Genomic DNA, 15,999 nt, shown 5'->3' with positions numbered 1-15,999 from the left:
ATACTAGAGCGCGTCAGATAATGATAGCATCAATGTTCTACATATTTTTAAAACTGTTCGTATGTTAATCTGATCGTTTGCATGATGCGGGTGGTTGTACGTATGGGTTCAAGGTGAAAAGAAAAAAAATCGAGAACGTCAGATTTTTTAAGAGGATGTTGAGTGCAAGAAAAAAAAGCTCTCATTCAATAATCTGACGATTTCGATCTGACGCAAACTCGCGTCCATTATTATGATGTGCAGAAAAAATTCGCCATTTTGAAATACTCAAGCGCGTCAGATTGAAATAAATATCGTTCATCTTTATGTTCTAGACGTGCTGTCTCATAATCTGACGATTATGTAGAGGGATTCGCCTAATCTGACAAAAAAAATGTTTTTTTCTATTTTCTTTAAATCAATGAACTTAATTAATTGGAAAGCTGAGAAAATAGCATGCATATAGACGATTGTATGTTATTTAAGTAGAATACTTGTATTTATAAGAAAATAATTTAAAAAAATGCTCATCTTCATCACGAACGAGTCTCTGTGATCAACTGTGATGGCGTCATGGCAACAGAATCCAAAGTGTGGACGGAGTGAAAGAGTAATAGATAGAGAAGAAGTGAAAGTGGAATAGATACTGGAGAGGAAAATGAAGGTATCACTCAGCTGCACGCATTAAACTTCATCGACGAATTTTTGTTATTTCGGCTTGCGGAAATCGTCCGATTATATATTTTTCGTTATCCTTTAATTATTTCCTTCAAAATGAAATGAAAAATTAGCTACGCTCGAGAATGTCGAAATGACGTAATTTTTTTACAACTTTGATGCCCTCCCCTTTCTTTACGTCACTCTCAAATTGTCAGATTACTGAAATATACACTATTCAGCATGTAATCAATTTACCCTACCTTGATCTGATGAGCTCGAGAATTTCTGATGATCAATTGTTTTTTACTAATCTGATCCTTTATCCTTCACAGGCGGCTTTATATATGGGGCTCATATTTGGTGGAGGTACTTAACCGGGTACAAGGTATCCCCCTGTATAATTATCTACTCTCAACAGCCGGATTTCTGACTGGCCACTGTCAACTAAGGAAACACCTCCATAATATAGGGCTAGTGGACACACTTCTATGCAGGATGTGTGAACAGGATGATGAGACTGTCAGGCATGTCCTGCACGAGTGCCCAGAGTTATCGTCAATAAGAGAGTGTGTGTTCGGCGAGTCTTGACCTACACCTGCCGATATAAAGGAGGTGTTTCCCAATGACCTGTCCACCTTTCCGAAAAGGACAGAATGAACGATGACCTAGGAGGACAACTCCTCGGGAAGATGTACAATGGGTCACATGTGGCATGAGCCTACAGTCACCCTTCCTACTCTACAGATACAGATGAGGAAGAAGAATTTCAGAAATATTTTTTGTTCACGGAATCAATGCATATTTCGCATGTTACTACAATCTGGGATAGAATTATGTTGTACTTGATACCCAACCCGCAACATAGCTCCATTCAGAATTCGACAATGTCGTCGACCCCTTCTTCGATCAAAATTAAAAGTAACACGAAGAAAAAACATTCCTTACTCCAGATATGGTCACTATTCTTAACCAACAAGGTACACTCTCACTTCCACTTTCCGATACATATCGATGATTTCCAGTCAAAATTTTCCAAAAATTCCTCATGGAAGTTCTGAAATGGGATGTGTGCTGTATGTCCTTTGAAACGAGTGTCAACAGCTCGCTTTGTGTGACCAATATATTCCTCTAACAGTCGTCACAGCTCGTCTCTTATTTCTCCAACTTTTCATTTTCCAACATTTTATCGTAAGGTTTGATGGCTAATTTTATGTTCAACATTTGAAAAATATGATCTGATCCGTTATTGCCTTTGTATGATCTCAGATAGAACATCTCTTCTTCCTCCAATCTTCAGATAGTCTTTCTTTTCTTCTTCTGCATATTATCACAAAACTTCTATTTTTTTTTGTTTCTTAAAAACAAATCACTAGCTCTCAGAGAGGTGCTGGAGATTGAATCCATTTGAAAAAGAGTCAATTCTACATAAACACAGTTCCCCAGATGTGGGATATGTACCGCTCTTGGTGGGATCAAATGTGCCAAGTCACTTGATCTTTTTTGAAAGTATCTATGGAGAAGAGAAAAATCTCCAACATTTCTTCGATGTTCCAGGCTATCAAGGTTGCACGAGATGTTCGCGTCTTCAATCAGGCGGATGGCTCTTTTCTGAATGGAATCAAGCAACTTCAGGTATGTTTAGAGGTATGTTTGAAAACAATGCTCCAAGAAAGTTTTAACCTGACCTTTACGAAGCATGAAAATTTGCTGAGGTGTGTATAATTTCGATTATCAGGTAAGTGCTGAATTGCACTCTCAACAAAATCTTTCAAGCCTCCACTCTTCAAACAGATCAAGTTGTTTCCCATCAGAAGAAATGTTTCAATAGTTCAGGGTAATCTTAACAGCAATGATGAGATTATGAGTGTTTTGTAAAACCCTGATTTTCTGCCCGAGTTCCTCTGGCGAGAAACCAACCACGAGATCAACCAAACAATTAGCTTTCTTCCAAGATGCTCTAATCCACACACAGAATAAATGTAGCTGAAGTAGTGGAGTTAATAGCCTCGGATGAAAAACTGGCAGAACTCCGAATTATTCATTACACTCAAGTTTGTTTTTGGCAGCGAAAAAGACCCGGCTGTGGATATTGTAAAACTTCCGGGCAGGAAACTCACGGAACAATATATAACTCACCCGGAGTAATGCGTCACTGATACAAAGGATAAGGTTTTCCGTTGCTCTGCAACAAATTGACTCAAATTCGCGGAGAATTGATCAATGGAGACTCCCGTATTAATTCATTGAACTTGGTGGTCAATTTGAGCGTGGATAGCTTTGTCATTGCTCTGCGGAATTACGCGGATTCTTTATTGCGTTGCGAGGGAATTGATTTCCGGATAGAATTTTTATTATTGCTTTGCAAGCAGGAAGATTTATAGATGGTGCTCAAGAGTCGGAAGATCCATAGTCAATTCTCAAGAGACAGGTAGGAATACGATGCTGTTGATTTGATTAGTGGAATTGAAACGGGATATTGAATGAAAATTTATAGATTGAGTTCTGGAATATTCATCCGAAATTGATTATTCATATCGTCATCTTCAATTAGCTATCAGAAGCCTTCTTGTACAAATTTGGATTTCGTACCTGAATAAATCTTCATTGAATGCTTGAAAATACTACTTAACACTACCTATCGATTCATGAATTGACAGACCCATTACTTGATGAAACAAAAAAGCCATAACAAAATCACATCAACGAAACCAGATGAAGAAGACATTTATATTAACAAAACACTAGAATTCTTACAAGTGATTGCTATGATTGTACCGAAAAAATAAAACAATCAACAAATCTGAAACCATAAAAAAATGCACTATCTAACAAGCTACTGTACTCAAAAACCCGAAAACAGATACACCACAAACCCCACAGCTATATTCATTTATTACACTTTATAAACATCATCCTGTCAGATCACTGGTATCGTATGAAATTTTCAAATTTGTGATAAATAACATCAGAAACTTCACCCGATTCTCATCGTCATTCAGTATCATCTGCCACGTAGTTCTAAATTGATTTCGTTTGATGTCACAAATTTATTCCCAAACATTCATCCAGGAAATACTTTATTTTTAAGGACTTAAGGCCTCTCGTGAAATTATCTATAAGAGTGCAACCCTCCAAATTTTAAACGTTCAAAGGTGAAAACTCAAAGTTAAAAATATGGAAGTTATCACTTATGTGCTTATAGGCTGCTCAGATTGTTACGGGGAGGGTGTGAGTAAGTTTCAACAATGATTGGTAATAGTCGAAGGCAAATTGAAACTGACTACTGCCAATATAACAAAGTTGACTTGACTGGCTCGATAAATGGGCGCCAGGTAGCAAATGAAAATTAAATAAAGATAATTACTACCAAAGAAATTCTCTATCTTGGCGGAGAAGGCAGAATAAACCAGCAGGAACGATTAACAACTTTAATTACTAATAAAAAAAAACAACAATAAGCTGAAGGCTATTCACAACCAAAAATGTGTAAAGCTGAAGGCTATTTAAATTCAGAATATTCACAAGTTGTCAATCTGATTCAAAGATGGTCCTGGTTGGATAATACCTGGGTGGGTGGTTTGACGATGCTGGTCCTAGCGAAGTGCTGTTGGGCTGGAATCGACTGGGCTAACAGTACCTTGACGACGAGGACGACTCAATGGTCTCTATAAAGCAGGACAATGGTTGGTTCTGGTTAACTGAGCCTTTTCGATTATAAATTATCAGCAAGGGGACCTCTTGGTAACACCAATCCTCTACCCAGTATTTGGCTTCCTCAAGGTTATGCGAAACAAACGGAATGAATCAGAATTGAAAAAAAACAATAGTTCAGGGAACGAAGGATATCCTTAGAACCTTAGGGTATATTCTGAATTTTATTAAACAAAATTTTACTTTCAAAACCAAGTAAAGGTTAATAACAAATTAAAAAAATTAAACTAGAACAGCCAGGATTCTCCTAAGAAAATGGAGAATATCAACTTCCACTACAAGTGGTAGGCAGTAAAATTGATAATCAAATGAATTCTTTATGAACTTTATTGAAAATCTAAATGAATCTAAATATAATGAAAAAATATCTTTGATAATTTGTAAGGATATCGTAAGGATATGCAATGCGAATTCAAGAGTAAGAAATAATGAAAAAGCGATGAGATAATAAGATAAGCGATTCAAATAATTCTGAATCCAAAGGAAGATAAATTATGGGTGACAATTCCTAAATAAAATTTTGTCAGATAACTTTGGATTCAGAAAGAGCTACCTTCAACGCTGACAGGGGTGGCAGATACAAATGGTGAAGGCCAAAGATACTACCTGGTAGACCTGAGCAATGAGTTGTACAGACCAGAGATTGAATTTCCGAGAGAGGAAATTCTAATGCTAACTACTGCACAGCTCGGAAGAACAAAAAACAACTCTCTCAGGTTCGCATTTATTTCTCACAGAGATATCATTAACAATGAACAAATAAATAGAAAATAAATGCTCACCTGAAGAATTCCCCTGTTGGCTCCTTGTCCGGCTGTACCAGCAGTCAGCACCGTACTTGTCCTCCAGTCGCCAGTCAGACCTCCTAACTAAGGATCAGTCCCCGGAACAATGATATTATTATCTGAAAAAGGTATTCTGAGTAGACACGGTTTCGATAGATTTGAAAAGTTGAACCTTGAAAGTTACCAAATTTCAGTGAATAACCAAAAATATCTTATCGATATCCTCCAATGAAATCTTCCTAAAAAGTAATTAGCACTGAAATTTGATTCCTTCCAATGATTCTTTAAATAAACGGAAATTTGGATTTTAACCTCAATCCTCGTGGTCTCGGAAAAAAACCGAAAATTGGAAACTGTAAATCAAAATAATTTACTCAACGAGTTATCTAAACGTTCAGTTCAATTCAATCTACTGTCTGCACAAATTAATAAAAGATAAATCAGATAATTAGGTCTTTTACCAGAAAAATGCCTTCTACCCACTTTTTCCGCACACCTCTTCACGTTCACGGTCTTCGGAAGTAAAAATCCTCGATATCCATCGATTTCTCCGATCTTTTTCCGCGCAAGCGGTCTTCACTCGAAATTGAAAGAGGGAGTGACTACTGTCCCGTCATTACTTCGATGCATAATATTAAATTTCAGAAATGGAACGAAATTTTCGTTACAAGAGAAAGAGAAATCTTCAGCCTTCCTCCGTGTCTCCAATCAGGCGGATGGCTCTTTTCTGGATGGAATCCAGCAGCTTCAGGGTATGCTTAGGGACGAAGCTCCATACATGAGAATGATACTCCAAAGAAAGTCTGATCTTAGCTTCATAAATCATCAAAAGTGGCTGAGTGTGTACAGTTTTCTGGTTCGGAACAGTGTTCCAATCTTTCGAAAAGCAGCCTCCTGATATTATTATATTCGGTTTGGAGTAAACCGATGCCTGGATTTTCGTGGCATTGAATTGGACGTGGTTACTTCCACCCCAATTCAAAATCACTTCTAGATCCTCATTAAGGTATGTGACCTTCTGCTGCCAGTGAATACGTCGATGTCTTGGAATCCTAATAGAATGACATGTTGCTGCCGTCAGCAAAGCAATTTGTTGAATTTTTGTTTTTTTCAGTTTTTCCAATGAGTCGATGATTTGCAATAAAAAAAAGTTTCAAACAATATAGATCTCTAGGGAATACCAGCGTGATGTTGAATTCAAAACATCGCCAGAAAACTTAGTGACACGACTATCATCAAACTTGAACCAGTCCGTTTCTTCTTTGACCAATGCATAATAATGACCAGATTCAACGTCAGAACCACAGATTGAAGTATTCATCTATTTCGAACCTTTGTGAGAGTTTGGTGCTTCCGTCATAGGTTGTGTCATGTTCGAAGATCATCAGTGTTATTATCAGATTGACTGGTGCCTTAGGTATACTTGTATCTAGTATCTAGTGAACTTCAAAGACTTTAGGAAATTGACTGGTGGGAAAGATAATACACTCCTACGAAACTGCAACTGCATGTACATATGTTTGAGTTTGGTGAATCAGTAGGAAACATTTTCGTTTCCGTTCATCGTTGAAACCTAAATTATCTAAAAGAATTTTCTTCGCAAGGTTTCCAGGACAACTGTCTGCTGATTCGTAAGAAAAAACATTTCATAAACAAACCATTTTAATTCGCACCCATAGTACCCAATTGACAAAAATTTCAATCAAATGTTATGTTGTGAAATTTTTTAGACAAATTTCAACAATTCAGCTTCTCCAATAATTACATTTGATTTGGATCAAGTGTCACTTTTTCGAAACTGATTTTTTTCCATTTGCGTCAATATTTAACGCAACTAAATTCCATTGAAAACTAAAACTGATTCATATTCGGTTTTTTCATCTCTTGAATAATTTTCTGATCACCTAAAGTTCAGAAAACTGTGTTTCACGACAGCAAATAAGTTTTCCTCGATTTCCAAGGCGATATTTAATATTTCCCAGAAAGAATATTTCACAAGATATGAACATCTGGAAAACTCCAAAAGTGTTTCCAATACAATATTTTTTCTGTTGTTACGAAAAAGTTTTTCCTCCGCTACAACGATGACCTTTTTCATCGATGTTGACGCCTCTATTGAGAATAATATATTTCTGGTGCTAGAAAGCATTAACTACGAAATGTTTTCTAGTAGATTGAAGAATTTCATTCAGTCTCTTGAAAGGCACAGTTTCTTGTGAATGTTGGTTAGAACAACTTAAATTTCTACAGGGACTAGGTTTAACAATTTTGAACCAAAGTATGATGAAAATTTCTGTGTGTTTTAATTATGACTCATCTAAGAGCTGAAGTTATTTTGTATCCATATTGAGCATTGATAGGTATAGAGTTTTTTTACATCAAATGAGCCGGTTTCTTTATAAAAGTCTTCAGTTGAGTACTTCCTACTTTTCTTAAGAATTATTCTCGATATGGTATTTTGTATGACCTCTAGACCCCATACAGTACCTCAACAAGGATTCAGCAAGTAAGTTGAAAATCGTGAGTAGAAGCTTTTTATTATTCAGATTTCTGATTTGATAGAATTCATAAACTAACTTATTTAGTCTCTTAACTTTGTTGTCAATGTGTTTTTTCCATTGCAGGTGTTGGTCCACATATATAGGTACACCCAAATACTTCATGTTGTCAACTTTTTTAATTATTGGAAATGAACACTGCATAGTTACTCATTAACAGTGAGAACGTTATTCAAGGGTTGGTTTTTTGTTGTTGTGGTGAATGCAATGAACTTACTTTTTTCCACACTTAGACTCAGGAGGCTCGCATTCAACCAAGAGAGTACATATTTGAGCCCTGTTTCAGCTTTCTAATAGATTTCATCACAGGAATCGCCGTAAAATAAAAGTGCTGTAATGTCTGCGTGGTATATTATTCTGCCATTGTCATTATGAAGTTTATAAAAATTGTTAATATAGATCAAAAATAAAATAGTACCCAGCACTGTCCCCTGGGGCACTCCCATTTTGTGCCCATATTAACAGGTAGTAAATCGCTGAGGGTAATATTTATTTTCACTTTTGATTTCTATCAGTTATATAGTTTTTGAATGTCTTAAGTAATACCTCTAACTCCTACAGTTTCTAAACGGTCCAAAAGAATTTGATGGTTGACAGTATCATTGAAATTTTTCCAAATACTGTTAACCAACTGAAAGATTGCATTTTCGGTTGACATATGTTCTCTGAAACCAAACTGACCTTCAAATAAAATATTTTGTTCTAAAAAATAAACTAGTCTATTTTTCAAGCATTTTTCTAAAATCTTGGCAAAGTTATTGATACTGGTTATTAATCTGTAATTTGTTGCAAATTTTCTGTCACCTGATTTGAAAAGTGGGGTTGTTATCGATTCTTTGGAAGCGGCTGGTATGTTTCCTTTCATGAAGCGTAAATTAATCATATAACAGAGATGACTCAATAGAAGTAAATGATGTTTTTTATAAACTAGACTGTTATGCTATCAGGACCTAAAGAGCTCTAGTTTTTCAATGTAGATATTATTTTAATGAATTCATTTTTTGACACTGGGTTCAGAAAAAGGGAGTTATTGGAGTCAATTTTCGGTTAATGCCATGTTTATCGATTGTATTTGCCATCTGTTGTTCTATATCTGCAAAGAAAGTTTTAAAGTAGTTTAGTTTTTCCTTATCGTTGAATTTTTTGACCATTTTCATATGTAATGCTATATTTTTTTTCTGTTCTGTTCCTTTGTTCATCATTCCGTTGAAATATTGCCAGATTTTTCGATAATTCTGTTGGACGTCGTGAATCTTAATTTACATAGTGATTATTTTTATGCAATTTCATCAAATATTTGAGATAGTTTCTATAATTTTTATATTCTACATGTAGTTCTTTGGTATATCGTTCATATAATATTTTTATTTCTGACCGGGATATTATAAGCTTATATCGTCATAGTTACGCTATCAATAAAGAGGGTCATAACTCCCTTGGGACATTATAGATTTTATAATTCCCTCTACCTTTCACAAGTAAAAATAAATAGAAATGAAAACTGAACCATATTTTATTTATTCACGTCATTACAAATAATAAATGTACAATTTTGAAATGTTCCCTGAAAGTTACTTCCGCCACTGGAAACAATTTCTTCTTTTGTATGGCTGGAGCTTCTGTTCACTACAGTCGAGGTACCTGCCTCTTCTGATGACAAAGTAGACAACATACGCGCCGTTTTATTTCTCAATTCGATGCTATCCTCCAAATACCCCTCCGCCACCGTGAAACTTTTCCAACCTCCGTGTCTTTTTAAGTTAGTCATAGTTGCTCCTGCATTGGCTAGAGCAGTAGCAGAAGTGCGACGAAGGCAATGTCCCGTATAGGAAGATGAGTTTGGCAATCCTAAATACATTGCGATTTTGCTGGGAATTTTCCCAAACATGTTTTTTCCAATTGGCTGAGATGTACATTTATTTTGTCGGAAGCTCAAAAAAAATCGTTCAATACCTTTAGGACGCAAAGACATATATAGTCTCAATAAAGTCAAAGCGGAGAACTCTTTTTCATCCACAACTGTAAATTTCTTCGATACACCAGTTTTACTTTCCGGTACGTTCACTACCATAACGGAATCCCGGTCCTCTATATCCGATATTTTCATATTCAAAAGTTCCTGACTTCTGCATCCTCCAAAATAACCCATAATCAAAACAACCTATAACAAAAAAAAAGGAAATAAATACACACAAAAAGGAAAATAAGAACAAAATTACCTTATGCAATAAATGAATATCATTAGGAGCGTCCTTTACGAATCTGATAACATCTTTAGGAGATAAAACAGCAGACTTTTTCGGCTTATAACTCTTACTCTTCCGTTTCAAAAAAGCCTGTAGTTCATTGAACTTGATGATATCTCGTTTCTCATGTACAGTCACTATCGATTTTAGCATTGACCATTTAGTCCATAAAGAATTCGGACTATACGTTTCTGACTGAAACGAATAGACACAATTACTACCAAATCTACCGAAAACCATAGAAAATTCCTTACCAGTTCTTGAAAATATGCCAGAAATACAGTTTCAGTGACATCTTTTGGCATAACATTTTTCCGTGTCAGCCAGTCCAGATATATCTTGTATTCTTTTTGGTATACGGCTTCACTTTTCGATGGAATTAATGATTCTCTTGCTTGTTCAGCTTTTTTCAAAATATCCTCCATTATATTTGGGGTAGAACACACGTTTTCACCGCAAACACAGCTTGATAACAAAGTTTTGTTTATAAACAAGTAACATAGCAACAACCTAGCAACAAGAAAACTCTACTATAATCAACGGTACCTGATTCAAATATACCGGGAAGGTAATGAATTGGTACATTTTTCCGTTTCAAAAATGAACAAAATTTTATTGAAATCGGTCAGAAATAAAATTATCTATGTACCACGGGAATTAATGAGCCTTAATAACCTCAGGCAATTGCTGTCCCTCGGGCCAGAGGCCCTCGGGACGCAAACTTTGCCATCGGTAATTAAGGCCTTCCTAATTCCCTTGATACATAAATAACTATTTCGAGTTGTACTTATATCTAATTGATGTCAACAGACCTAAGGTCACTCAGGGTTTCAATTTTTTTGCTATACGTGATAGATATAGTTTGAGTGGATGAAATAATAAAATTTTTTATTTCATCAATGAATAAGTTGTAGGCCTGTGCTGGGTTATTCGAAATTAGAATGTCACCTCATTTCTGTTTTTCAAGAAATGTTTTCATTTTATTTCGATTCATAAGAACATTGGATGTTTCGACAGTGTTATTTGTGTTTGAATCGCATGCTGCTGAATATTTATGCAGAGCATAATTGTGTAATCATCAGGGTTGTGTATATATACCTTTTCAATGAGAGTTTATCAAGTATGTGTTTACCAGATAGTTTTATGTAGATATGGCCGATTAAGGTAGAGCTACCTTTTGTTACTCGGGTTGGCTTATTGATGTAATAAATATATCCCTGCAGACATGCAAATACTTGCAATGTTAACAGTGACATACGATGATTGTACTTCGATCCAGATTATGAAGTTGAAAAACCCAGAAAGATAGCAGAAAACATGACTCCTTCACAGAAAATGCCTTCCGAAGAATCAATACTGATAAAATTATAGAATAATTCCATTATGAGTAATCCAACCCCAATAGTGGAGTCAAACATCCCCCTCATGTTTTCTTGAGAAGGCATTAATCAAAATTACGATACGATAATGATTCATGGAAAGCTCCTTGTTCTTGGTGTGACATGTGCCAAAACAAGATGCTCACGCAGAATTAGAAACCCAGCTCTGGAAACTCAGGCTGAATTGAACGTTAATTACAAGGCCCACGTGAGCGTCGCGAATTTCGTTGTCAGCGAAAATTTGCTCGCCTCGAATCGTTATTTGAACAATGAATAATGAATCCGAAAATCATAGATATTTCATTGTAGTTGCTAAACTTAGATGTACACAACTCAAAGTGAGTTTAATTAATGTAACAGCAGTTCTGCACTGTACTTCGGTAATTTACTTAACAAAACCCGTCCTCTGACGGTGTTCCTGTTTATTTCTAACAGCATGCTGTAATGAGTAAATTATGAATGGTGCTTAAAGTTTGTGTCCTGCCAGATGGCAGCACCCGTTCCCGACTTTCGAGCATTTTGTTGGTGAAGTAGTTGAGTAGTTGCAAACGACCAATCAAGAAAGTTGTGTCTGGTCTGAGACGGTGTAGTTACTGGACTTTCACTGGGTCACCAGTGGAATAATTCAGTACTTCATTTATTTGTCACCCCCTGTAATGATTCCACCTGTCGTCACCACTCTAATAATACGGACTCATATTTGTATCATTTTGTAGCATTTATTTCTAGCTCTCTGTTTTCATATTGTAGAATATGATGTAGCCTCAGAGTAATAATAAGACAGAGTTGCCATGCCTATACCAATACAGTACATGTATTTTGAAACGGATATCGGACTATCCTTTTCTGCACAATTTATGAGCGAGGGGGATGGCGGGTAATGAGAGGTTATGGAGAGTTTGTTTAGATCTTAAGTGAGTTGGACCATGAAACAGTGGCGGTTGGTTTAGTTGATAATCGGAGAGATATTATAATAATAATAATGATAATAATTGTAATAATAAGGTTTATTTGGATAAAATTCAACATTATATCTTATAAACTATGTAGAACAAATAAACAAGGAGAGAAACCGCAAAGCCATTGGCTGTCCGCGGTGAGGGTGGTTTATTAATAGTTATTTTATTCCTTAAGTATTTTAAATTAAAATCATGAAATACAATGTAGGTTGCAAATTTTTAACATAGATAAAATTGATGCAGTAAAATTTGTAAAACAAGATAAGAATATAACAATAGTGAATATAAATCATTACAATACTAAAAGCATATTATAGATCATTAAATTGAAAGAGTACTATAGAATTAGTAATAATGTTTAGTTACCAAGTGCATGGATATGGTGAAGTTTACAGAATAAACCTACAGTAAACAAACATGAATCCCACAGAAACTCGAGGTTGTACATGGGAATCCGGTGAGTACACATGTATCATAGCCATGTCAGTTGGCAATTAAATAATTATTCCTTTTACATATGTATACCTTAATTGATGAATTTATTTGATAACACGAATTTAAATCTATTGTATATTTCTCATTTACAATTCAGGAAATCATGTACATTATTTCTCTGCAAACTGAATATATATTGTGTTATCCTTTTTTTGATGACACTGATAGAATTCGTCATGATTATTTCTTTTTGCAAGTTTTCAGGAACATGGTTGAATACCCTTTGGCATAAGTAATAGTGATTTCTCTGGCCAAGATTCCTTTTAGTTGCAGTTGTTTTCGTATACAAATTTGATTTTTGTCTAGTTTGGTAAGTGTGGTCTAATTTTTGTATTATGTTATTTTTGTTTTTGTAGGTATGTAACATAATGTTGAAAAAGTGGAGTTGCCTCAAGTCATAAATCTTTATTTCAGTAAATAGTCTTTCAGATGGGTAATTCCTCACTTTTTTATGGATAATTTTTAGGAAGTATTTTTGCAAAATTATTAACTGTTTCAGGTGTACTTCTAAGGCACTTCCCCAAACCAGGATCCCATACTGCAGTCTCGACTCGATAAGGGCATAGTACAATATCCTCATATGGTTAGTATCTAATATATTTGAAAAATATTTGAATCTGTAGAGCATGCTCCTGAGAGTGTTTACAACATTCCGTACGTGCCTATCCCATCTAAGATGTTGATCAATCGTTATACCCAGGTATTTAATATCATAATTTGCATGTATATTTATGGACTCATTTTTATATTTAATGGATAAACAGTTAAATTCTGGGTGTCGATTTTTATAGCAGGTGTAAGACATGTATTTCGTTTTTTCGTAGTTGATAGTCAATTTTCGTGAACTGAACCAGTTCAGGATTTTTTCCATATCACCTTCAGATTTGGATTTGAGGTTCATCCAGCTCGTGTCTGTGTAAAATATCACGGTATCATCAGCGAAACTGATTACTTCACCAGTTGTATCCAGCGCCATTAACTCGTTGAGGTATATTATGAACAGAACTGGTCCAAGTACTGTGCCTTGGGGTACTCCACACAAAATCTCATTCTCATTGCTATAGGTTTCATTTATTTTTACCATTTGTTTTCTCCCTGATAGATAGCTAGAGAAGAGCCTGTGAGGGGTTCCCCGTATACCTATTCTCTCCAAAGCTTCAAGTAGTAAGGTATGATCTACTGTGTCGAAGGCTTTGGAGAGATCTAGGAAGATGCACAGGGCTGGGTATCCATCATCGACAGCTTCATAGACTCTCTTTAGAAGATTACTGATGGCGTCATTTGTTGATTTTCCTTCCCTAAACCCAAATTGCTTTTCAGATAATAGTTTAAATTTATTTAAATATATTTCTAGTCTCAGTTTTATAACTTTCTCGAAAATTTTTGTTAGAGTAGTAATCAGCGAGATAGGCCTGTAGTTGATCGGTAGGGTTTTGTCCCCTTTTTTATATACAGGTTTAACTACCGCCAGTTTGAATTCATTTGGAACATAGCCCTCTTGTATTATTAAATCAAATAGATGTGCTAACTGATGAGATATTTTTCCAGAAATAAGCTTTAGTGTTCCGGTTTTGATGAGGTCGTAGCCAGGGGCCTTGTTAATTTTTAGATTTGATATTATTGTTTCAATTTCTGTATGATTTGTTGGATCTAGAAAAAAGGATTGGAGCGCGGGGTCAGGTCTGTGTATTATTTCTTCTTGAGGAGTTATTTTATTAGCCATCTCTATACCTACATTGACGTAGTAATCATTTAGCGAGTTTGCGATATCTAAATCTTTGTCTACAGATCTTCCATCGGCAAGCCGTATTTGTTTAATCTCATGTTCATTTTTTGATGGAACAATTTTATTAATAGTTTTCCAAATATTCTTGGTATTGTATTTATTTTTATTGATTTTATCTTTATAATAATTATTCTTAGTATTTTTTATCGAAAGGTTCAGATGATTTTTATATTTTTTGTATTCTTTTCTATGAATGTTAGGGTTCTCTTTGAGTTTTTTATATAATTCATTTTTTTGATTTATTGAGCGAAGTAATCCCGCCGTCATCCATGGTTTTCTACGAATGTTTTTTTTTTGCTTGTTTGACTAAAGTAGTTCTATGTTTAATAGTATTCTAGAGCGTCTCGATGAAATAGCTTGCTGCTCGTTGTGTATTTCTCATATTATAGAATATTGTCCAGTCGAGAGCCCCTAGATCGAGCTTAACTTGTTCGTAATCAGTAAATTTTTTGTATCTAGATGTGTCGCTAGTTTGTATGTGATGGTTTTCAAAGAGAATACTTACAACTTCTGTAAAATGATCCGTTAGGTTTGTTTTCAATATACACGGTAGATAGTTATTTTTTATATTTGTAGTAGTATTTTTGAGAAAGCAATGATCAATACAAATTGCAGAGTCGTTTTGTTCACGGGTTCTTTTGTTGATTAGTGAAATAAAGTTGTATTTAACTAGTACGTTCAGATAATCATTGACAATTCTATCATTCTCATCTAACAAATTCAAATTCATGTCACCGATAATTATGTGGTTTTTTGTTGCTTTTTTTGTTCCAGGTACACACCCAAACGGTCTACGAAAATTTCGGAGCTCCCAGATGGAGATCTATAGATGCCAGTGATCATTATATTAGTTTTGCTACATGATGTTATTTCTAATTCTATGCATTTACTGTCCTCTATGTTATTATTCTGCTTGTATAATTATATTGGCTCAAAATAAATATTATTACTCCATCATTTTTGTTTTTTGTGCCTTCACTATATAGTAAGTCATATCCATCAATTGAAAAGAAATGTGGGTCCTGTACCTGGAATGTTTCACTCAATACGATACAATCAAAATTTATTTTACTTTCGTTGAGCATAATTGTGAATTCATCAAAGTTTTTTGCGATGCTTCGAATATTTTGATGTAATACATTAAAGCATTTTTCACGATTTATCTTTATATATTTATAAAATAAATTATTTCAGGTGAAAATGTATTCTGTTCAAATGGTTCCTACTGGAATCTGATTCATTATTGATGATTATGGAAATGAGGCCAGTTTTTCTACCACTCACTAGATTTTTATTTATGTATGGCTTCATAATGAAGCGCGTGGTCCACTGGGTTGAAATTAAATTATTTCAAATGAACTGATTCATAACAATGATAAATGTTGATTTCGAAAGTAATGAAGTTTGCTTCATATAATCAGATGAAGAAATTTATGATTTA

At 34.9% G+C, this 15,999-nt stretch overlaps 1 protein-coding gene and 1 long non-coding RNA gene across 2 annotated transcripts; one reads left to right on the top strand and one right to left on the bottom strand.

Annotated features, from left to right (window-relative positions):
- Positions 1-9,188: 9,188 nt before the first annotated feature.
- LOC141483124 (uncharacterized) lies at positions 9,189-10,675 on the bottom strand. Its single transcript, XM_074177475.1, has 3 exons — positions 10,194-10,675; positions 9,913-10,134; positions 9,189-9,854 (listed from the first exon to the last, which is right to left on the bottom strand). Exons 1-3 carry the CDS (start codon positions 10,362-10,364, stop codon positions 9,207-9,209), a joined length of 1,041 nt encoding a protein of 346 aa, XP_074033576.1. The 5' UTR covers positions 10,365-10,675; the 3' UTR covers positions 9,189-9,206.
- Positions 10,676-12,573: 1,898 nt separating this feature from the next.
- LOC141483123 (uncharacterized) lies at positions 12,574-15,601 on the top strand. Its single transcript, XR_012465923.1, has 3 exons — positions 12,574-12,734; positions 13,272-13,355; positions 15,333-15,601. It is a non-coding gene; the product is annotated as an uncharacterized lncRNA (long non-coding RNA).
- Positions 15,602-15,999: the final 398 nt, after the last annotated feature.

This window comes from Leptinotarsa decemlineata, unplaced genomic scaffold (assembly GCF_025532065.1).
Source record: "Leptinotarsa decemlineata unplaced genomic scaffold, Ldec_3_MD MMD2_tig00002974_RagTag_RagTag, whole genome shotgun sequence".
NCBI classification, from domain to species: Eukaryota; Metazoa; Arthropoda; class Insecta; order Coleoptera; family Chrysomelidae; genus Leptinotarsa; species Leptinotarsa decemlineata.
The sequence above is the reverse complement of the archived record's forward strand: the minus strand, read 5'-3'. Positions and strand labels throughout refer to the sequence as shown.